This window comes from Oncorhynchus mykiss, chromosome 5 (genome assembly GCF_057628025.1).
Source record: "Oncorhynchus mykiss isolate SJ-2025 chromosome 5, ASM5762802v1, whole genome shotgun sequence".
Classification (NCBI taxonomy): domain Eukaryota; kingdom Metazoa; phylum Chordata; class Actinopteri; order Salmoniformes; family Salmonidae; genus Oncorhynchus; species Oncorhynchus mykiss.
This window is the reverse complement of record NC_143026.1, coordinates 34465582-34489271: the sequence shown is the minus strand read 5'-3', so window position 1 is coordinate 34489271 and position 23690 is coordinate 34465582. Positions and strand designations below refer to the sequence as shown.

Genomic DNA, 23690 nt, shown 5'->3' with positions numbered 1-23690 from the left:
GTTTCGCTGCATAATGAATGCCAAACAGTTTTGTCAAACCTTTTCCTTCCAGAATTAATATTCTGAGTTTGCCATTTCTCTTCCGCAGAGTCTGAGCAGCACTCAGTCCTGACAGCCCAGCGCCGACAATAACAACATCCCACGTTTCTTCAGTCATGACTGCAAAACTCTGAAAACTTGGACTATTCTAATTTAACTGTTGGCTAAATGTTTCGTACTGAAGACTGTAACTGCTTTATCAAACTTTTACACCAGATAAGTCGTTTACATAATCGAGCCATAAACAGTCATGTGGATGACTTCGGGACTGGAAGAAAAAACCCAACAGCATATAGCCTAGTTGGCACATGATTTAGCAAAACTGGGTAGAAGGTCATGAAGGCCCAATGACTGGGTAGAAGGTCATGAAGGCCCAATGCATAGGATAAAGATTAGCTCCATATGTGTAGGCTATAGTTTATTGTGCAGTTATTGCCTGTTGCTCCAGGCTTCTATGCACAGATCTTATTTATTCTCAATATTATTTTCATTTTAACACTGAATCCAACAGTCACAGTCTAGTCCTTGACCTGCGGTATATCACAACAATTATAGATACATCATGGCTCTTCTTTTAGTAACACATTGCTTCAACCCTCCATAAGGCCTACATAAAGCTGTCATAAGGATGACATAACACATGTCATGATATTAATGATTTAACACAAACGTTTCCAAGGCAGCAATCTGACTACCAGTCTCACATACGGTAACATAATCATTGGATTAGTAGTGGGAGAAAACAACATTCTCTGGTCTGATGAAACCAAGATTGAACTCTGGCATGAATGCCGAGCATCACGTCTGGAGGAAACCTGGCACCATCCCTACTGTGAAGCATGGTGGTGACAGCATCATGCTGTGGGGATGTTTTTCAGCGGCAGGGACTGGGAGTCTGGTCAGGATTGAGGGAAAGATGAACGGAGCAAAGTAGAGAGAGATCCTTGATGAAAACCTGCTCCATGTTTCATCTGTCTTCATCTGGGATGGGATACTGCATGTCCAGGAAATTAAAGCCACAAATAATGCTAATGTCATGCAATGTTACAGGAATATTTATGGACAAACAAGAAAAACCTTATGGTAAATTGTAGTACCTGCTGAGGGGGCTGGCATAATTTAAGGGTTGACTGGGGTTTATTTTAGAGGCAATTCATATTAACTGGTCTTATTTGTTTTTGAGGAAATAGGCAATTCACAGTCACACATGAGGATCTGTGGACTGCATCTCTAAAGAATGTTCTGTTTTGGTTATTTCATATTTTAATGGGAAATGTAGAAGTCCTGTTCCAATTACTATAGTTAATTTAACAATTTTAGCCAATTTGGTTGTTTAATCTATTTAATTGATTCACTCCCCACCACACCTTGTGTATCCTGGACTAACCAGTAACCAGATGAATAACCTGTTTGTTGTCACCTGAGACATGGCTGTTTGGACCACATTACCATGGCCTCTTAGCTCTTTGTTTGAAACCAGAGCTCATCCACAGATGGTAGGCGACAAAGTGAACAAAATATTTGACAAAGAGTGACTATCCACAAAATCTAAACATTTTCAAATGTGTGTAACTCCCATAGCGCTGGTGACACTTTATGGCAGTCCACACTAATTCTGCTTTAAGGTTCCTTTGGAAAAAGAGAAAACAGGTTTTGATAGAACTGTCCAATGAAATTAGCCTATGCTAATGAGATGGAGGAGGAAGACAGGCATGAGGTATAGAGAAGAAGAAAGAGCAGAAGAGACAGAGAAAGAGAACCTGCTGACATGCTTTGTCGAATGATTGGAATGGTTCTACATTTGGATGAGCGACGTTCATTCAGGTGAATTGTGTTCATTGTCACGTTGATTTCCCCTTTGTGCTATTGTGAGCGTTTTAGTTTTTTGAGCTACCTTGTATTGTTTTCAACCCTTGTTATAAAATCATATCACATTTTATTTGTGACATGCTTTGTAAACAACAGGTGTACATTAACAGTGTGCGAAAACAGCAGTGCGAAAACACTGTTGTAGTCTATGTGGCTTCGAATAATACAGTTGAAAAATAAATACATTTTTGTGGAACTACTGTTTGGGTGCTTTAACCAAAGGGAACATCTAGTTTTAAAACGTTTTGATCTACCTGTCTAAAACAATAGGCATTTCACAAAATACCCTATCCAAGAAGAAATAGTTTATCTAAGCATTTTGCTTTATTTTGTTAATATCAGTACATTATCTTTTTGATTCTAAAAATACTTTGAAGTACGTGTAGGTTGAACAGAATTTAGGTGTAGCAGATGCAGCTGTATAACTGATGCTTTAGCGTGACGCAGCTCACAAATATATACCTCTTTGTTCAGTGTACCTGCTCTTTTTTTATACGTTGTCTATTTCAACACTCTGCTTCAAGTCTGTTACACAGTTCAAGTCAGGACAGTTAGGCAGCAGACAATATAAAGAATACAGTCTACACAACACTTTGTCTATTATTTTCTCTTCCATCCAGGTTCATTTTGCAATGAAGGTGTGTTTTCACAAATTGTCCCTCCACAAACCGGGACGCTCAGAACACCATGTCATGTGCTCATCTAGTTTTCAAGCAGGGCACCACAGAGAGCTATATGTATTTTCGAAGCATTGCTTTATGTGCTTGTCTGTTTAATGTTGCCATGGTTCAAAATGTCTATCCATGCATTCCTAGCTCTCACCCATGGTCTTCCATGATCGGGATATGTGCAATCACAGTTTTTCTCAATGCAGGTGAGGAAGAACACCCTACACACAAACACACATGCACACACACACATGCACACACACACACATGCACACACACACACATGCACACACACACATGCACAGTAATCTGTAAAGTGAGGAAGTAATTAATTTCTATTACTAACTTATTCCTGAACTCGACACTGGAAACTGGATTGTTACAGACTGAATAGAACAGTCTATTTATTCAAGGATGGCAATCCTAACACTGGTCATCCCTTGGGTAATGGTCTCCAGGTGAGTTGCCATGGTGGATACTGCCAGTTCGTTCACAAGAAGGCTTTTGTCTCTCTCTTGAGGATGTACTAGTGTCCTGTAAATGTTGAGTTTGATTGCATCTCTCAGTTACTTCATTTGAATATGCTCATCTAACAAACTAACACGAGAACACACAATAACAAACATCTCAAGTTGTTATTATAGAAGTCAAGGATACAGCATAAATGTTTATTTTTCACCATTTAAAAAACTATAGTCAGGGAGATGTAAATTATAAAGAAAAAGCTGAATACTAAATATCTCTCCTATGTTCTCTAAGCAGTAGGCCTACTGTAGTAATTAGTATTAGAAGGTCAAATTCAATAGACTTGAGAAGTTGTCGCTAGGGTTCACAGTAACAGTATTTGAATGGCCCTAGCTGGCAGCATGGGGATGCAGCTGACCTCTACTGGTCCTCAGACCGTCCAGAGGGCCCAGGGGGAGAGAATTACCCTGGTGTGTACATACACACCTGACCCCTCGGACACTGGAGAGCTGGATATTGAGTGGTCAGTGGTCAGCCCAGATACCACCCAGAAGGACCAACTGGTAAGTGGCACTGAAGTTACCAAGTTATTCTAGGTGAGATCTCAGATTGTAATATAAAGTTCTCTCCACAACCTTTCAAGCAATCACAAAACATACTGTTAGATAAAGTAGATAGTTCAAGGATAGAACCAAGTCCATTACTTCCATCTGCTCACCTCTTGTTGCTAAGATATATCAAACATCTGTTGATTTTTTTCCCCCCGTTCTTCTGATTTTTCAAATGTTTGGACTTCTTCAGCTGTTGTCCTATGCAGGTGGGAATAAGTACATCCATGGTAACCCTGGTCTAACTAAGGGGCTGGACTTCTTCAGCTGTTGTCCTATGCAGGTGGGAATAAGTACATCCATGGTAACCCTGGTCTAACTAAGGGGCTGGACTTTGCTGCTGGCGACCCTTCCCTGGGTGATGCATCCCTCTCCATCGCTTTCCTGTCACCAACCCATTCTGCCACCTACCAGTGTAAAGTCAAGAAGTCACCGGGAGTGGACATGCAGAAAGTGTCCCTGGTCGTGATGGGTGAGACAGACGTCACATTTCAACTTGGGGCTAACGTGTCAACATGCTGCATTATTTAAGCCTGGCTGTTGGACTCACACCTGTAGTGTGGCTTGGTTTTAGTTAGTTGTGACAACTTGAATATCTTAAGGTGAATAAGTTCATGAAAATGTGGTTGGTTTTCTCCTCAAGAGAATGTCACCACTCTTTATTTTCATTGTCATGTTTCTTTTGACCTCGTGAACCTCCAACTGTACTTCTGAACAACCTCCAAGGTACAGCAAGACCTTCAAACGGAGTATTTGTAAAGTGCTTTCACAAATACAAGTGTCACACTGGCAATGTTATGGACTATTGAGTAGAACAAGTTCAGTTGGAGCTAAAACTTCCTCACAGTTACTGCAGCTTTAAGTCAGTTCTATTTTGCTGTGCTTCGCCATTCTCGTTCTCAACCGAAGTTTTCCTATCCTTTTTTTTCTTTAACCTTTTTTTCTTTTACCTTTTTTCTTTTACCTTTTGTCTTTTACCTTTTGTCTTTTACCTTTTGTCTGCACTTTTTTTCACTCTGCTGCTCTTTAATTCTTTCTGTCTATCTCCCTCCCTGCGTATAATAGAGCGGTATTGTGTGTGGTGGGAAAATAAGCTTTGGTGAAAAGAAAATACAGTACTACACCCTGAATAGAGGCGCTAACAAAAAAAGTGGCCTTGTTATCCAACAATGGAAACAAAGCTTACCTCAGAAAGTGTCAGAGACCTGTCATTCTCTACCCTGGCAAGCAAAGGTGTCCTTGGCTTTATTTAATAAATACAATGTAGTTACCCTAAATGTAATATTCCAGATGGGTCTCTTTTCTAATGTTAAGGTAGAAATAAGCACTGTCCTCTTTAATGTATTAAGTTGTTTTAAACTGTGACAGAGCGGATATTTGTGTAATTATTATTCCTTTGTCGTCAGTGCGTCCTTCGGTGCCTAAATGCTGGGTGGAGGGTGGGGAGGCAGTGGGGGAGACTGTCTCCCTGCACTGCAAGTCATCCGAGGGGTCCTCTCCCCTCAACTACGCATGGAAGAGAGAAAGAGGAGGTCCCATCCCACCCTCAACCACACAGAGTAAGTCTGACCTTTACTGGTTTCATGGTGAATTACAGCATCAAAGCACGTTTTAACAGAAACTGTATCTAAGCTGACTGGTTATGCAATGAAAAATAAACGTGTTCATTGCTGCTCTTCATACTTTGTGATCCATGAGACCGTGTGACTGGGGAGTTGTTGATCAGCAATCACTCTGAGAGCTTTGTGGGGATTTACATGTGTGAGGTGACCAATGCTGTGGGGGACGAGAGGTGCAGAGTCAAACTGACAGCTAACAAACGTAGGTACACACTCAGTCACTCATTCAGTCAATCCCTCACTCAGTCATTCACTCACGTTTAAAGCACAAAAAAAGTTAAAAAGTTCCTTCACCTGGTGCTTGTTCCCTCCATCTCCCTAGCCCCTAACAGAGCAGGAGTGATAGTGGGTACTGTGGTGGGTTGTCTACTGCTCATCATCATTCTGGCGATACTCATATGGCTCCTCATCTACAAGTGTGATGCAAGGTTCACACGCTATGAGAAGGAAGTGTCTAACGATATCAGGTACCGGAGAATGTACTGTATTCACACTAAGACCGTAGGTCAGGGATGGGCAACTTTGATGGGGGTGTGGGCTACAAAAATTCTGAACTCATGAGAGGCCGCAGTGGCTCGCAGGTCTGCGTACCCACATCCATACCAGCACGTGCAGTCAGAACTGGCCTCACTGCAATTGTAGAGATGTTGCCATGGGCAGAGAGATTATTTAGCAATTTTATAAATCATTTCATGCAATTCTATTCATTAGTGTGAAACTTCCTTTAATTCTACACATTTTGCTATAGGGTGGGGAGAAATGTTTGCAGTGCAAGAAAAAGTACATGAACCCTCTGCATAAATTGGTCATAAAATTAGATCTGATCTTCATCTAAGTCACAACAACAGATAAATACAGTCTGCTTAAACTAATAACACACAAATTATAATATTTTTCTTGTCTATATTTAATACATAATTTAAACATTCACAGTGTCGGTTGGAAAAAGTATGTGAACCCCTAGACTTCTCCAAAAGCTAATTGGAGTCAAGAGTCAGTTAACCTGGAGTACAATCATTGAAACAAGATTGGAGGTGTTGGTTAGAGCAGCGCTGCCCTATAAAAAACACTCACACAATTTAAGTTTGCTATTCAAGAGAAGCATTGTCTGATGTGAACCACGTCTCGAACAAAAGAGATTTCAGAAGACCCAAGATTAAGAATTGTTGACTTGCATAAAGCTGGAAAGGGTTACAAAATTATCTCTTAAATGATGTTCATCAGTTCACGGTAAGACAAATGGTCTATAAATGGAGAAAGTTCAGCACTGTTGCTACTCTCCCTAGGAGTGGCCGTCCTGCAAAGATGACTGCAAGAGCACAGCGCAGAATGCTCAATGAGGTTAAGAAGAATCCTAGAGTGTGTCATGACGTGGCCCTATTCGGGTATAGCTAGTGGCTTCCCCCTCTCTCCCTCCTACACCCAGGTTCTGTTATCTCAGGTCGTAAATTCCTGGAGGAGACTCTTCTCCTGGCCATGCAAAAAGAGACACACAGAGAGAGCAAAGGAACTTCTTCTGCATCACCGAACTTGAGAACTGAACAATATCCATATTTTGGAGATTGTGTAAATGGTCGGTGGAGAAGCCAGCTACGACCCGGTCTGTTTTGTTTCATGTTTGTGACCTCATGAAAGACCATACAGCCACATTACCATAACTCTGTTTATACAGGAGCCTCCGTTATGAGGTTTGCGTCTAATTCTTGTATAAAATAATGAGTAAAGATTAAACTATTTGTGAAATCATGTAATGTGAGTTTTAACCTTTTATGTGAGATAATTGTATTCGCTTTAAAGTTTAACTAAGTCATTGGCCCGCCCTAATGAGCACAGACATGATCTGGCTCATGGGACAGCTCTTTTCTACTGTTACAAATAAAACCTCAACCTGAAGAAATCCTCTCGGTCAGCTGAGGGGGCAACGGTTTGAACATAGACCACAAAAACCTCAGTCTAAGCCACTGTTGTAATGGTTGTTGAATTCCTAACGATACCACATGGAGCATTGGCTACACGAGCGGAAATGGTTCAATTCTGAGACTATTAATCCCGAAAGAATAAGAGCAAATCTTAGGTACTAATTACTAGTCTGCAGAGAGAAATTATGTCAACCTGAGATGCGAAGACCGATATCCGCCGAAACATCTATTCTATAAAACATTTCTGAATGGTACTCTGAAGTATCCATTCCAACCACAAAAGACTTCAGGGAAGCAGAGAGAGACGCTCGGATGAACTTTACAACAGAAAGACGGACGATTCCAACAGAGATCACGACGACACACTGAGCGTAAATATATATATATTGATTGCAATTATTCCCGAATGAGTGAGCGTTCATGTGCAAAGGATTAGCATTTCAATTAATATAATTATCAACTGTGTAGTGACTCCTTTTTGTCTTTCCCGCTCTTTCTCAGTCCACACCCACTTCCCTTTGTCCACCAAGCCTTCATATCGGCTTACCATACTAGGGAACCTCCCCTATCATTTCCCAATAACCATATCTACTATTTGTGTGCTTATGCATTTCTGTGATTGTTTAGTTAGTTAGTTAGTAAATAAATTACTAAGAGAATTGGTGTATGGATGATTCATAGTAAAGGCTGGGTTCATGCAGATAACCAACAATTTACAAGGTTTCAAATCAAATCAAATCAAATTTTATTTGTCACATACACATGGTTAGCAGATGTTAATGCGAGTGTAGCGAAATGCTTATGCTTCTAGTTCCGACAATGCAGTAATAACCAACAAGTAATCTAGCTAACAATTCCAAAACTACTACCTTATAGACACAATTGTACAAGTGTAAGGGGATAAAGAATATGTACATAAAGATATATGAATGAGTGATGGTACAGAGCGGCATAGGCAAGATACAGTAGATGGTATTGAGTGCAGTATATACATATGAGATGAGAATGTAAACAAAGTGGCATAGTTAAAGTGGCTAGTGATACATGTATTACATAAAGATGCAGTAGATGATATAGAGTACAGTATATACATATGCATATGAGATGAATAATGTAGGGTAAGTAACATTATATAAGGTAGCATTGTTTAAAGTGGCTAGTGATATATTTTACATTTCCCATCAATTCCCATTATTAAAGTGGCTGGAGTTGAGTCAGTGTGTTGACAGCAGCCACTCAATGTTAGTGGTGGCTGTTTAACAGTCTGATGGCCTTGAGATAGAAGCTGTTTTTCAGTCTCTCGGTCCCAGCTTTGATGCACCTGTACTGACCTCGCCTTCTGGATGATAGCGGGGTGAACAGGCAGTGGCTCGGGTGGTTGTTGTCCTTGATGATCTTTATGGCCTTCCTGTGACATCTTGTGATGTAGGTGTCCTGGAGGGCAGGTAGTTTGCCCCCGGTGATGCGTTGTGCAGACCTCAATACCCTCTGGAGAGCCTTACGGTTGTGGGCGGAGCAGTTGCCGTACCAGGCGGTGATACAGCCCGACAGGATGCTCTCGATTGTGCATCTGTAGAAGTTTGTGAGTGCTTTTGGTGACAAGCCAAATTTCTCCAGCCTCCTGAGATTGAAGAGGCGCTGCTGCGCCTTCTTCACAATGCTGTCTGTGTGGGTGGACCAATTCAGTTTGTCTGTGATGTGTACGCCGAGGAACTTAAAACTTACTACCCTCTCCACTACTGTTCCATTGATGTGGATAGGGGGGTGTTCCCTCTGCTGTTTCCTGAAGTCCACAATCATCTCCTTAGTTTTGTTGACGTTGAGAGTGAGGTTATTTTCCTGACACCACACTCCGAGGGCCCTCACCTCCTCCCTGTAGGCCGCCTCGTCGTTGTTGGTAATCAAGCCTACCACTGTTGTGTCGTCCGCAAACTTGATGATTGAGTTGGAGGCGTGCGTGGCCACGCAGTCGTGGGTGAACAGGGAGTACAGCAGAGGGCTCAGAATGCACCCTTGTGGGGCCCCAGTGTTGAGGATCAGCGGGGTGGAGATGTTGTTGCCTACCCTCACCACCTGCGGGCGGCCCGTCAGGAAGTCCAGTACCCAGTTGCACAGGGCGGGGTCGAGAACCAGGGTCTCGAGCTTGATGACGAGCTTGGAGGGCACTATGGTGTTAAATGCCGAGCTGTAGTCGATGAACAGCATTCTCACATAGGTATTCCTCTTGTCCAGATGGGTTAGGGCAGTGTGCAGTGTGGTTGAGATTGCATCGTCTGTGGACCTATTTGGGCGGTAAGCAAATTGGAGTGGGTCTAGGGTGTCAGGTAGGGTGGAGGTGATATGGTCCTTGACTAGTCTCTCAAAGCACTTCATGATGACGGAAGTGAGTGCTACGGGGCGGTAGTCGTTTAGCTCAGTTACCATATCTTTCTTGGGAACAGGAACAATGGTGGCCCGCTTGAAGCATGTGGGAACAGCAGACTGGGATAGGGATTGATTGAATATGTCCGTAAACACACCAGCCAGCTGGTCTGCGCATGCTCTGAGGGCGCGGCTGGGGATGCCGTCTGGGCCTGCAGCCTTGCGAGGGTTAACACGTTTAAATGTTTTCCTCACGTCGGCTGCAGTGAAGGAGAGTCCGCATGTTTTAGTTGCAGGCTCAAAGTGGGCAAAAAAGTTATTTAGTCTGCCTGGGAGCAAGACAACCTGGTCCGTGACGGGGCTGGTTTTCTTTTTGTAATCCGTGACTGACTGTAGACCCTGCCACATACCTCTTGTGTCTGAGCCGTTGAATTGAGATTCTACTTTGTCTCTATACTGACGCTTAGCTTGTTTGATTGCCTTGCGGAGGGAATAGTTACACTGCTTGTATTCGGTCATGTTTCCGGTCACCTTGCCCTGATTAAAAGGAGTGGTTCGCGCTTTCAGTTTCACGCGAATGCTGCCATCAATCCACGGTTTCTGGTTTGGGAATGTTTTAACATTTAACGACATCTTTAACGCACGTTCTAATGAACTCGCTTGATTTGATTAAAATAACAGTCTTCACTTTAATGATGCCAAAGACATGACAAGTGTCAGCTAAAGATTATCAGAAATCTCTGGAACATGCTAACATCTGTTGACGAATCTACAATAAGTAAAACACTAAACAAGAATGGTGTTAATGGGATGACACCACGGAAGAAGCCACTGCTGTCCAACAAAATATTACTGCAAGTCTGATGTTCATAAAAGAGCATCTGGATGTTCCACAGCTCTACTGGCAAAATATTCTATGGACAGATTAACTAAAGTTGAGTTGTTTGGAAGTAACTCACAACACTATGTGTGGAGAAAAAAATACACCCCACACCAGCATCAAAATCTCATCCCAATTGTAAAGTATGGTGAAGGGAGCATCATGGTTTGAAGCTGCTGTGCTGCCTCAGGGCCTGGACAGCTTGCTATCATCAACGGAAAAAATGTATTCCCAAGTTTATCAAGACATTTTGCAGGAGAATGTGAGGCTATCTGTCTGCCAATTGAAGCTCAACAGAACTTGGGTGATGCAACAGGACAACGACCCAAAACACTGAAGTAAATCAACAACAGAATGGCTTCAACAGAAGAAAATACGCCTTCCTGACCTCAACCTGATTGAGATGCTGTGACATGAACTCAAGAGAGCGGTTCAAACCAGACACACAAAGAATATTGCTGAACTGAAACAGTTTTGTAAAGAGGAATGGTCCAAAATTCCTCCTTTGGCAATTTGCTGCCAAAGGAGGGTCAACCAGTTATTAAATCCAAGGGTTCACATACTTTTCCCACCCGGCACTGTGAATGTTTACACGGTGTATTCAATAAAGACATGACAACATATACTTTTTTGTGTGTTATTAGTTTATTAAGCATACTGTGTTTGTCTATTGTTGTGACTTAGATGAAGATCATGTCAAATTGTATGACCAATTTATGCAGAAGTTCAGGTCATTCATTCCAAAGGGTTCACATACTTTTTTTTTGCCACTGTAGCTGGCTAGAGTAACTAACCAATCCAAAAATGTTGTGCTGACATGGGATAACTGAGTGACTGTCAGTGACTGACATAACAAGAGAAAAACTGCTGATACACAATCACATTTTTATATTGCACCTTGTGTATTCTACTATTGTAAGTCTTAACAGTAAGTTAAGACCTCAACTGAGTTCCTAAAATTATATATATATATATATATATATATATATATATATATATATATATATATATATATATATATATATATATATGTATATTTATATTTAATGCAGGCCCCATGCTAGATGCCTATCCCTGCTATAGATAGTTCTGTGGCCATACTGCTGTTTCCACTTGCCCTCTTACCCCTGCCCCTGTTCTTCTTCCCCCAGGGAGGACGTCCCGGCCCCAGAGAGCCGGCCACACAGCCGAGGCAGCAGCCGGGGCGCAAGCCTCCACCCTGGGGTAGCCTACAGCCAGGTGGGAATGCAACAGACGGGGCACTCAGATCGAGGACACACACACATCCCATCCAGCAGCACTGGATACACACCTGTCAAATATGACAGCAGATACGGCTTCGCTGTGTGATCGGAGAGAAAGATGATAACAATCGTGTTTTGCAGGGTGAAATTAGGTACATTCCCTATTGTGACTTTGAAAGGCATTTCATCGGTGGGTTTTAATCATATAAAAGACCATGAGAATTAATTTGAAATTAATACTGTTGATAGATGTTGCTTTGGCATTGGAATAAGATAACAAGCAAATACTACAAAGGAAGCAGAACACACAGAGTTCTTTATTCTCCAAATAATTTTTCTAAGTCATAATATCAAAGCCACAGTCTACGATTTCCAGTGATTAATTTTCATGTAATAAAATATACCATTTGATTTAGCATAATATTATAATACATTAATGAGATTGGGATAACATTACCTTATCATAAAAAATGTTTTAAGTACCTATTACTCAATTTGCTCCTTTTTAAAAAAATGTATGTTTCACTAGTTTTGTGCACTAGTTTTACAATATATTTTAAAGGTTTAAATGTTGTCCTTGTAGTAGTTCTTTACTATATGTATGTTTCATTTAAATAAATGTCTCATAAAAGTCCATTCTGTAATCAGTTACCGAAGCTTCTAAGTGATTCTCACTGTATTACAAGGGAGTGTAAATCCACAACTTTATTAGTCATCCAAGGTCATCATTACATAGGCTATATGAAAGAGTGTACAGAGATGTATTACCACCTGAAGGCGTGGGGCAGACTAGTTTTACGTAGCCAACCCAGATTGGTGGCGTTGCAGTGAAGATAAATTCTTAAAATTCATTATTTTACACAATATCTTATCACAGCACTGGCAAAACATGGTTGATTAACTCCCTGACCAAAATGGCTGATATTTAGACCATCATAATCTGTAAATGTCCATTCTAGTATTCTATTGTTTTATAGCTCATTCTCATGTTATCTTACACATTTTGCCACATTTTGGCAAAGATGACTGAACTAAACAACTAGCACTCACTTGTCATCATGAAGTGCTTTGAGAGACTAGTCAAGGATCATATCACCTCCACCTTACCTGCCACCCTAGACCCACTCAATTTACGATGCAATCGCCATCACACTGCCTTATCCCATCTGGACAAGAGGAATGCCTATGTAAGAATGCTATTCATTGAATAAAGCTCAGCATTCAACACCATAGTTCCCTCCAAGCTCATCATTAATGGGGTCCTGGACTTCCTGACGGGCCACCCTCAGGTGGTGAAGGTAGGAAACAACAGCTCCACTTCGCTGATCCTCAACACTGGGGCCCTGCAGGGGTGCATGCTCAGCCCCCTCCTGTACTCCCTGTTCACCATGACTGTGTGGCCATGGACGCCTTCAACTCAATCATCAAGTTTGCAAACGACACAACAGTAGTGGGCGAAATTACCAGCAACGGCGAGACAGACTAAAGGGAGGAGGTGAGGGCACTCAGAGTGTGGTGTCAGGAAAACAACCTCTCAATGCCAACAAAACAAAGGAGATGACCGTGGACTTCAGGAAACAGCATATCCACATCGACAGGACAGCAGTGGAGAAGGTGGCAGTGGAGAACGTGGAAAGTTTTAAGTTTCACAGTGTACACATCACGGACAAACTGAATTGGTCCAACCACACAGACAGCGTTGTGATGAAGGCGCAGCAGCGCCTCTTCAACCTCAGGAGGCTGAACAAATTCGGCTTGTCATCAAAAGCACTCACAAACTTCTACAGATGCACAATCGAGAGCATCCTGTCGGGCTGTATCACCGCCTGGTACGGCAACTGCTCCGCCCACAACGGCAAGGCTCTCCAGAGGGTAGTGAGGTCTGCACAACGCATCACCGGGGTCAAACTACCTGCCCTCCAGGACACCTACGCCACCCGATGTCACAGGAAGGCCATAAAGATCATCAAGGACAACAACCACCCGAGCCACTGCCTGTTCACCCCGCTATTATCCAGAAGGCAAGGTCAGTACAGGTGCATCAAAGCTGGGACTGAGAGACTGAAAAACAGCTTCTATCTCAAGGCCATCAGACTTTTAAACAGCCACCACTAACATTGAGTGGCTGCTGCCAACATACCGACTCAACTCCAGCCACTTTAATAATGGGAATTGATGGAAATTGATGTAAAAATGTATCACTAGCCACTTTAAACAATGCCACTTAATATAATGTTTACATACCCTACATTACTCATCTCATATGTATATGCATATGTGTATACTGTACTCATTTAAACTGCTGCATCTAGCCATCTTTATGTAATACATGTATCACTAGCCACTTTAAACTATGCCACTTTATGTTTATATACCCTACATTACTCATCTCATATGTATATACTGTACTCTATACCATCTTGCCTATTTGCGCATTTTACTATAATTCTAAACATTTCTTTAATGGTTTATGACGTGTTGCTGGTGCTACGCCAGTGACCCAGATGTTGTATTCTCACGTTCAATGCTAACAGCTGCTCACCAGTTGTTGTGTCAGCAGATGTCCACAAGATGGAGCCTATAAGACATCCCATTTCCCTCTGATTTGTGCATATGTATATAATGGTGTGTATAGACAGTATGGACTGTATTTGAATAGGAAAGGTATGTACAGCAGTAGTTATATAGGACGATCCTGGACTAGAATGCGGTATACACATATGAAGTGGGTAAAACAGTATGTGAACATTATTATTAAATTGACCAGTGTCAATGACTATGTACAGAGGGCAGCAGTCTCTAAGGTGCAGGGTAGAGTATCAGGTGATAGCCGGCTAGTAACAGTAACTGCCTTCTAGAGGGTGGTAAGGTGAACAGGCCGTGGCTCGGGTGACTGAGGTCCTTGGTGTGGTAAGCCCCGGTGATGTGTTGGGATTACCGTACCACCCTCCGGAGAGCCCTGCGGTTGTGGATGGTGCAATTGCTGTAGCATATGGTGATACAGCCAGACACAATGCTCTCAATGGTGCATCTGTAGACGTTTGTGAGGGTCTTAGGGGCCAAGCCAAATTTCTTCAGCCTCCTGTCTGTGTGGATGGAACATTTCAAGTTGTCATTGATCAGAGAAACTTGATTCTTTTCACCATCTCCACTGCAAGCCCCATCGATGTGGATGGGGGCGTGCTCCCTCTGCTGTCTCCTGAAGTCTACAATCAACTCCTTTATTTTGTTGATGTTAAGGGAGAGGTTATTTTCCTGGCACCACTCTGCCACGGCCCTCACCTCCTCCCTGTAGGCTGTCTTACCTACCACAATTGTGTCATCAGAAAACTTGATGATTGACTTGGAGACGTGCATGGCCAGGCAGTCATGGCTGAACAGGGAGTACGGGAGGGTGCTAAGCACGCACCCTTGTGGGACACCTGTGTTGAGGATCAGCGTGGTGGAGGTGTTGTTTCCTACCTTCCCCACCTGGGGGCGGCCCGTCAGGATGTCCAATATCCAGTTGCACAGGGCGGGGTTCAGACCCAGGGCCCCAAGCTTATTGATGAGCTTGGAGGGCATTATGGTGTTGAAGACTGAGATGAGTCGATGAACAGCATTTTTACATAAGTATTCCTCCTGTTCAGATGGGATACGGCAGTGTGCAGTGAGATGTCAATTGCGTCATCCATGGAGGTGTGTAAGGTGGAGGTGGTATAATCCTTAACTAGCCTTCACAGCACTTCATGATGACAGAAGTGAGTGCTACTCACTATAGTAATTTATTTCAGTTACCTTAATTTTCTTGGGTACAGGAACAATGGTGGACATCTTGATGCAAGTGGGGACAACAGACTGGGATAGGGAAAGATTGAATATGTCCGTAAATACTCCAGCCAACTGGTCTGCACATGCGCTGAGGACACAGCTTGGGATGCTGTCTAGGCCAACATCCTTGCGAGGGTTAACAAGCTTAAATATCTTACTCATGTCGGCCACGGAAAACAAGAGCTTGTGAGTGGTGGTGGCCTGCATCGGCCGCTCTGTGTTTTCCTCGTAGTGGGCGAAGAAGGTGTTTAACTTGTCCCTGTACTGTTGTTTTGCCTCTTTGATTGCCTGGCTTTTCTTTAAAAAAATGACATTTCTAAGTGACCTCAAACTTTTGAACGGTAGTGTATATACAGTATACAGTTGAAGTCGGAAGTTTACATACACTTAGGTTGGAGTCATTAAAACTCGTTTTTCAACCACTCCACAAATGTCTTGTTAACAAACTATAGTTTTGGCAAGTCGGTTAGGACATCTACTTTGTGCATGACACCAGTCATTTTTCCAAAAATTGTTTACAGACAGATTATTTCAGTTATAATTCACTGTATCACAATTCCAGTGGGTCAGAAGTTTACATACACTAAGTTGACTGTGCATTTAAACAGCTTAGAAAATTCCAGAAAATGATGTCATGGGTTCAGAAGATTCTGGTAGGCTAATTGACATAATTTGAGTCAACAGGAGGTGTACATGTGGATGTATTTCAAGGCCTACCTTCAAACTCAGTGCCTCTTTGCTTGACATCATGGGAATATCAAAAATAAATCAGCCAAGACCTCCACAAGTCTGGTTCATCCTTGGGAGCAATTTCCAAACACCTGAAGGTACCACATTCATCTGTACAAACAATAGTACGCAAGTATAAACACCATGGGACCACGCAACTGGCATACTGCTCAGGAAGGAGACGCATTCTCTCCTAGAGATGAACGTACTTCGGTGCGAAAAGTGTCAATCAATCCCAGAACAACAGCAAAGGACCTTGTGAAGATGCTGGAGGAAACAGGTACATAAGTATCTATATCCACAGTAAAACGAGTCCTATATTGACATAACCTGAAAGGCCGCTCAGCAAGGAAGAAGCAATTTGATTCGCAACTGCACATGGGGACAAAAATCGTACTTTTTGGAGAAATGTCCTCTGATCTGATGAAACAAAAATAGACGGTTTGGCCGTAATGACCATTGTTGTGTTTGGAGAAAAACGGGGGAGGCTTGCAAGCCGAAGAACACCATCCCAACCGTGAAGCACGGGGGTGGCAGCATCATGTTGTGGCGGTGCTTTGCTGCAGTAGGGACTGGTGCACTTTGCAAAATAGATAGCATCATGAGAAGGGAAATTATGTGGATATATTGAAGCAACATCTCAAGACATCAGTCAGGAAGTGAAAGCTTGGTCGCAAACACCAAGCATACCCCAAAGTTTTGGAAAATAGCTTAAGGACAACAAAGTCAAGGTATTGGAGTGACCATCACAAAGCCCTGACTTCAATGATATAGAACATTTTAATCCAGAATTGAAAAAGCATGTGAGAGCAAGGAGGCCTTCAAATCAGACTCAGTTACACCAGCACTGTCAGGAGGAATGGGCCAAAATTAACCCAACTTATTGTGGGACGCTACCCAAAACATTTGGCCCAAGTTAAACAATTTAAAGACAATGCTACCAAATACTAATTGAGTGTATGTACATTTCTGACCCACTGGGAATGTGATGAAAGAAAGAAAAGCTGAAATAAATCCTAAATCCTATTATTCTGACATTTCACATTTTTTAAATAAAGTTGTGATCCTAACTGACCTAAAACAGGGAATATTTACTAGGATTAAATGTCAGGAATTGTGAAAAACTGAATTTAAATGTATTTGGCTAAGGTGTATGTAAACTTCCGACTTCAACTTTATATATATATATATATATATATATATATATATATATATATATATATATATATATATATATATATATATTCCTTTTTTTATTTTTTTTACAATAAATTAAAACATACAGTCAAAAAGTATAAGTTGTCATTGTCACAGTGGGAATAACATCCTCTATGCACTTCCTGATGAACTCCGTCACTGAGTCAGTGTATGTCAATACTATTCTCAGAGGCAACCCGGAACATTTAAAAGTCAGCGTGATCAAAACTATCTTGAAGCATAGATTCCGATTGGTTAGACCAACGTTGAAAAGTCCTTACCACGGGTAGATCCTGTTAAAGTTTTTGCTTATAGGAGGGGAGGAGAAAAATGGAGGCAATCTGATTTTCCGAAGGGAGGGTGGTGGAGGGCCTAGTAGCCATCCCAGTAGTGAGTGTAGCAATGGTCCAGTGATCTCGATGCGCGAGTAGCACAGGAGATGTGTTGATCGAACTTTGTTAGCATTTTCCTCAGATTTCCTTTATTATCATTTATTCTTTCTTCCTGTCCACACAATGGATGGAGAACCCCGCTTGCTGAATGGATGGGGACAGTATATCCGGAGAGAGCCATGATTTCGTAAAACAGAATCTGTTATGGTCCCTGATGTCTCTCTAGACAGAGATCCTCGCCCTGAGCCCGTCTACTTTATTGTCCAGGGACTGATGGTTAGGGAGTACTTGGAAGTGGTGGAGGTATGCAAGCAGTCGGAGTCTGACTAGGAGACCAGACCTTAATCCTCTTCTCCGGCATCAGCGTCTTGGAGCGGCTGCTGGGATGAATAAAATTGCATTCAGTTCAAACAAAAGTTCAAACAAAAGGATCAGATTCAGGAAAGTCACATTTCTGGTCGAAAAGCTGGTGAGTGACTGTAGGTAATAATGTTCTGAGCAAATAATGTACCTAATAACAACAACTACAACATCAAGAAAAATACTGCAAAGTTGTCTAGGAGCTAGAAACAGGGCGACCATGTTTGTCGCCACCATCTTGTTCACCTTACGTTCGAAAGTATTGGGTATTTTACAGGGCTTTGTAAGGCTTTGTTTGAAAAAAATATCAATAAAAAATTAAGTAACTCATAAAACAATTCCATAAATAGAAACAGTAACATCAAATGTAGGCAAAAAGAGAAATATTTATTTCATGATAGACCACATTTTGGAAATACTCAACCATTCAAAGAAAAATGTACACTATTAAGTTATTTTTTTGAGGATGTACTGATAGGAGTTGAAATATCTATAACCACATGCATTGAGTTTTCTCCACAACACAAACAGCGACTAAGTAGTCCCCCCCCCTTAGCCAACATGTACTCCCCCCAAAATCAACCCTTCCTATCTTAGGTGTCAGGAGTTATGTTTGGGAGTAGTGGGAATACACACAACATAGTCACATACGATCAGAAACCTACAGTACTCTTTCCTCTTCCACCACATCAGTCTTAGTTTTTCAGCCAATGTCACTGTTTGAATCACCTGGTCAGTCGATTATTGAGGGTACTTGGGGTTGACAACTGACCTGGGATGGGTTAGGAAACCAGAGAATATGGCAGCCATCTTTATCTTCAATAGCTGATTACATGGATGTGGTCAGTCAATGATCCAGTGTGGCTTTCTGCACTGTAGGCTAGATTCAATCTGGTGCACTTTCCCCTTGGAGCTAGAAAGTGTATGACTGCATTCAATATATTTATATTGTGACATATTATTTTCAGGTAGATCATCATAATGATGTTGACTTTTTGATTCTGAGTAATTCATGGAGCTGCCATATTACCTCACCAGACACCACAGCACCAAAAATAAAATTCAGAGAATTTTCAACATTTTAAACTTCCTAAAATCCCAGGACCATGTGTCCATCTGTTAATAAGGCAAGGTACAACCAAATTGATAATAAAAATCTCTAGGTTGAAGTTCATGCGGAAATTAATTTAAAAAATAAGTTGCATTTGGCTTTAAAATAATTACGGTTGGTCCAGTTTTTAGCAAGTAAAGTTTGGTCTTTTACTAAATAAAACAAAATAAAACCAACAAAAATGTTGAACACCAAGATAGATATTCAGTGCATTAGGTGAGGGTTAGACTGACTTAAATTTCCCTTTTTTGCCCCCTGTTGATTGCGAGGAGTACCCATAGACTTAAAGTGCTGAGACTGATGTGAACCTTCTATCTGTACACCCATTCTACCTGCCATTACACCCCACGGTGAGTCACTGTTCTTTTTTGGCTGCGTCAGGAACAGTTCCCCAACTCTAGTGCAATGCTTCTGAGGGCACTGTCTGTCTGTCTTCAGATGAAAAGGGGGTTGAATGAATGAACAGAGGGTTAAGGACTGGAGCTGTGTCCCAAATGTTGCACCTCCCCCCTTCCTTCTTCTTCTCCATCCATAGTGCACTCTGCAGTAGAGGTTGGACGGGTAGAGCTCGACTGTAAGCTGGCGGTGGTCCATGGACCATAACTGACGAATCCTGTGAGTATTAACCACACTTCAAAAGGCACCATAATGTTATAGTGGTCAGGGCAAGTGAGTGTGTGTGTGTGTGCAAGACAAACGAATCCTGGCGTTTCTCTGTCTACCTCTTGTTTACGCCCTCAAGGCATCACCATGACAACTAAGGCAAAATCTTCAGCAAAGAGACACAAATCTGTATTTTTCTTCATCTCTTTTTCTCTGCTGTGTTGCTAATATCCATTTCACACATTAATCGTTAGGATCTCTGTTAAATAAATTATCTATACATTATATTACCCCCTCCCATAGACCTGCAACAAAGGAGGAGTCTGTTCATGTAATAAAACTATAGGTTCCCCAGTCTCTGTACGTAGAGAATGTTGGGCCTCTCTCTGCAATGTTTCTCAGTTCATGTCAGCCCCCTCAGAACAACCAGAGGCAGACAGACTGGAATCCAGTTTTTCCTCACAGAGATCAAACAGGACAAGATCTTACAAAAAAACAACATAAGCAAAGCCGATGCGTAGGAAGAAAACCGGAATAGAAACGTTGTTCACTGCAAAATCAGTATCCAGCAAAAAAGTATTCCACATGGTGTTTCCCTGGAAACCAACTAGTCCTTTCTGAGGACTGTGGAGCGAGGTGTGATGTGATTGGACAGGAGCCGTGGTGACATCAGAACCTCACTGAACTCCTTCTTCGTCAACATATGTTGAAGGAAACCAGCCAATCTAAAATGTCAGACACACACAGCAATGAGAACAGAAACCTGTCAAAAATCACAAAATTGTGGTGACAAAAAGGGTGAATAGTACAAAAATAAATAAATAAAATGATCTAATACTGTAGCCTAAAGAAAGGCTTCTAGATTTCAGAGGGGCAAATGATGAATTAGGTGTTAACATTGCAGACTTCACTTTGAGGTTACACTTTACATTACATTGCTCTCTTACCTGTGTAACCACACAGCAATTATTATTGTAACAACATTGTAATAACATGAATACCATATCTTACGCCCCTGCTATATTGGTTCTCACTCACCCTGCCATTGGCCTCTCCCTTCCACCAGCCCTGGTCTCCTCCGATCTTGCTGTAGATCTTGACAATGTCTCCTTCTCTGAGTGACAGCTCCCTCATGTCCCGTGCTGCAAAATTGTACCTGGCCACCGCTGTGCTGACCACCCTCGGTGTGAAAACTGCAACAATGACATCAGAGTCCGTGGGATAACAGTGTCAGAGAGAGCAGACACATTGGTGTTCCACAGGTGACTTACAGATCCTACAGTGCAGAACATTTACAGACAGTAGTGGAGATTAGGGTTGGAGGAGAGGATTGGACACATTGGTGTTCCACAGGTGACTTACAGATCCTATAGTGCAGAACATTTACAGACAGTAGTGGAGATTAGGGTTGGAGGAGAGGATTGGACACATTGGTGTTCCACAGGTAACTTACAGATCCTACAGTGCAGAACATTTACAGACAGTAGTGGAGATTAGGGTTGGAGGAGAGGATTGGACACATTGGTGTTCCACAGGTGACTTACAGATCCTACAGTGCAGAACATTTACAGACAGTAGTGGAGATTAGGGTTGGAGGAGAGGATTGGACACATTGGTGTTCCACAGGTGACTTACAGATCCTACAGTGCAGAACATTTACAGACAGTAGTGGAGATTAGGGTTGGAGGAGAGGATTGGACACATTGGTGTTCCACAGGTAACTTACAGATCCTACAGTGCAGAACATTTACAGACAGTAGTGGAGATTAGGGTTGGAGGAGAGGATTGGGCATGAGGATTTTTTCATATTTTTTTAATTTATTTATTGTGTGTTTTTGTTCTACCTTGTGATATTTTTCGTGCTACATTGATATTGATTACTGCATCGTTGGGTTTGGAGCTGGCAAGAAAGGCATTTCACTGTACTTGTGCACGTGACATTAAAACTTGAAATTTAAGATGGGTTCTTTACCCCTTGACCCAGTTACTTAAGTTTTATATTCTAAATAAATGAGTTAATTCAATGCTCTACCTAATGATGTCACATTGGTGACACAATAAAAGAAAGAAAGAAAGTCACACACTCCTGTACGCCCTCAAGGCATCACCATGACAACTAAGGCAAAATATTCCAGCAAGACACAAACTTGTCTTTGTCTTCATCTCTTTTTATCTGCTCTGTTGATAATATCAATATCACACAATAATCATTAGGATCTCTGTTAAATACATTATCTATACATTATATTACCCCCTCCCATAGACCTGCAACAAAGGAGGAGTCTGTTCATGTAATAAAACTATAGGTTCCCCAGTCTCTGTACGTACAGTAAGTTGGGCCTCTGCAATGTTCTCTGCTGTTAATTCAATGCCTTTTCAATATTGGCACATCAACGACACAAACAAACTAAGAAAGAAAGTCGCACACTCAATATATGCTCCTATCAATGTAATGGGTGAAAACCTCATGCTTTTACAGTGATGACACATGACAACCGAGAGGAGAACATTTGACAGCTATGACAGAATATGGGAGGAAAAGGGATGTGAGAGGAGAGGAGAGGTGGCTTGCTTTCTAGAGTTCAGAGGGAAGAAGAAGAAGACTTGAAGAGAAGGAGGAGAGTACCTGACCAGAAGGGGGCTGAGCTCTGAGAGGAGGAGAAGTTGAGACCCTGAGGACTGAGGAAGGAGAAGTTGTAGGAAGCACCAATGGCTGCTGAGACAGGCAGTGGAAGAGGGAAAAGGGGAAAGAGGAGAAAAGAAAGAAAGAGAGAAGAAATAAAAGAAAAGAGAAAACTCATTAGGGAGAATGTAATGGCTGGCCAGAGATCAAGGTGGCCAACACATACATAGGGCTTTGTCCCCCATGGAAAAACAAGCCTAAATCAAGAGAAAAAAACACTACTCCCAATCTATACCCATGCCTCACACACTGAAAAACCAACCATGACAAATGTCCAATCCGCCAGAGGCGCTGTATCCTCTTGTTCTCTCCCCTAGACTCCACCCCTTCCAACCCCTCCAACCCACACACACAGATCACCAAGCCCATTGTCTCCATCCATTTCCACACGCTGACCAGAAAAATGGAGGGGGGAAAATGTGTTGTTGGTGCCAATTGGGCCTGGCTGGAGAGGGAGCAAACAAAGGCAGATCAGTGTGGGAGTCTGGCCAGAGCAGAGAGCAGGGCAGAATCATTTATTATACATCTAATGATTGAGGGTGTTCAACAAAGCCCATTCAGCTGGCCTGACACCCAGCCAGCCAGTCAGCCAGCCCAGGGCCTGAGACAGCTGCCAGGAGTCCCAGCCTTCCTCCCTCTGGCTGGCTGCATGGGTCAGGGGAGGTGGTGACTATGGGAGGGACAGAGCCTTGCAGGGTGACTGGCCTGGCTGGGTGTTTCCTGTTCTGGGAGGAGAGAGGCGGGTAGAGAAACAAACCAGCAGCCTGCCCCCTCTCAGTTAACTCTGTGCAGTGAAGACTCTGGATGAAGGCATGGATTGACTGAATAGGGATGTCTCCTATGTGTGCATCTGTGGTATTGGCAGACAGAAGAGGAAGAGAGAGGAGGGAGTCTCACCAGGGATGGGCTCACCTGGAGAGCGAGTGCTGGCCCGCGAAGCCGGCCCCCGTTCTCTAGATTTGTAGGGATATCGTAATGTTGTGTCTAGCAGCTTGAAACTCTCCTTCAGCGAATGAGACTGATAGTACTCCACCAACTCCTGCCAGACAAAGCACAAGAGAAAGACGTTCATTGACCATATAAGCATTACAAATAGTATGTGACATTATGTGACAGATTGATGAAAGCTTTCT

At 42.4% G+C, this 23690-nt stretch overlaps 3 protein-coding genes across 14 annotated transcripts in view; 1 reads left to right on the top strand and 2 right to left on the bottom strand.

Annotated features, from left to right (window-relative positions):
- si:ch211-127i16.2 (putative flavin-containing monoamine oxidase A) overlaps positions 1-363 on the bottom strand; it is a 42517-nt gene extending 42154 nt beyond the window's left edge. Inside the window, exon 1 of one of the 2 annotated variants that reach the window (XM_036977324.2) lies at positions 40-363. In XM_036977324.2, the coding sequence (XP_036833219.1) occupies positions 40-157 (118 nt within the window). In that variant the 5' untranslated portion in view covers positions 158-363. The remainder of the gene's footprint in view (positions 1-39) is intronic. The other variant, XM_036977325.2, reaches the window with a different exon arrangement.
- A 1382-nt stretch (positions 364-1745) lies between these two features.
- On the top strand, positions 1746-12323 carry vsig8a (V-set and immunoglobulin domain containing 8a). Of its 2 annotated transcripts, XM_036977332.2 has the most exons (8): positions 1746-1863; positions 2724-2782; positions 3435-3604; positions 3917-4121; positions 5056-5208; positions 5348-5470; positions 5591-5735; positions 11580-12323. In XM_036977332.2, exons 1-8 carry the CDS (start codon positions 1808-1810, stop codon positions 11776-11778), a joined length of 1110 nt encoding a protein of 369 aa, XP_036833227.1. In that variant the 5' UTR covers positions 1746-1807; the 3' UTR covers positions 11779-12323. The 2 variants fall into 2 exon arrangements, with proteins under 2 accessions (XP_036833227.1, XP_090090715.1); XM_090234589.1 differs by lacking the exons at positions 5348-5470; positions 5591-5735.
- Positions 12324-18526: 6203 nt separating this feature from the next.
- LOC110523649 (guanine nucleotide exchange factor VAV2) overlaps positions 18527-23690 on the bottom strand; it is a 236066-nt gene continuing 230902 nt past the window's right edge. For 4 of the 10 annotated variants that reach the window (XM_036977312.2, XM_090234584.1, XM_090234581.1 and 1 more), the window contains 4 exons: positions 23455-23596; positions 22501-22587; positions 20913-21067; positions 18527-20599 (listed from right to left, as the gene is read on the bottom strand). In XM_036977312.2, coding sequence (XP_036833207.1) covers positions 20552-20599; positions 20913-21067; positions 22501-22587; positions 23455-23596 — 432 coding nt within the window. In that variant the 3' untranslated portion in view covers positions 18527-20551. Of the gene's footprint in view, positions 20600-20912; positions 21068-22500; positions 22591-23454; positions 23597-23690 lie in introns of all 10 variants that reach the window. The other 6 variants (XM_090234582.1, XM_090234583.1, XM_090234586.1 and 3 more) reach the window with 4 other exon arrangements.

What these genes read in the sequence shown, in the direction of transcription:
- vsig8a (XM_036977332.2), top strand. Translation starts at nt 1,808, where the DNA reads ATGCTTTGTCGAATGATTGGAATGGTTCTACATTTGGATGAGCGACGT. An exon ending in AGTGTCCCTGGTCGTGATGG is followed by an intron (nt 4,122 to 5,055) that starts GTGAGACAGACG and finishes CTTTGTCGTCAG; the next exon opens with TGCGTCCTTCGGTGCCTAAA. An exon ending in CCCACCCTCAACCACACAGA is followed by an intron (nt 5,209 to 5,347) that starts GTAAGTCTGACC and finishes GTGATCCATGAG; the next exon opens with ACCGTGTGACTGGGGAGTTG.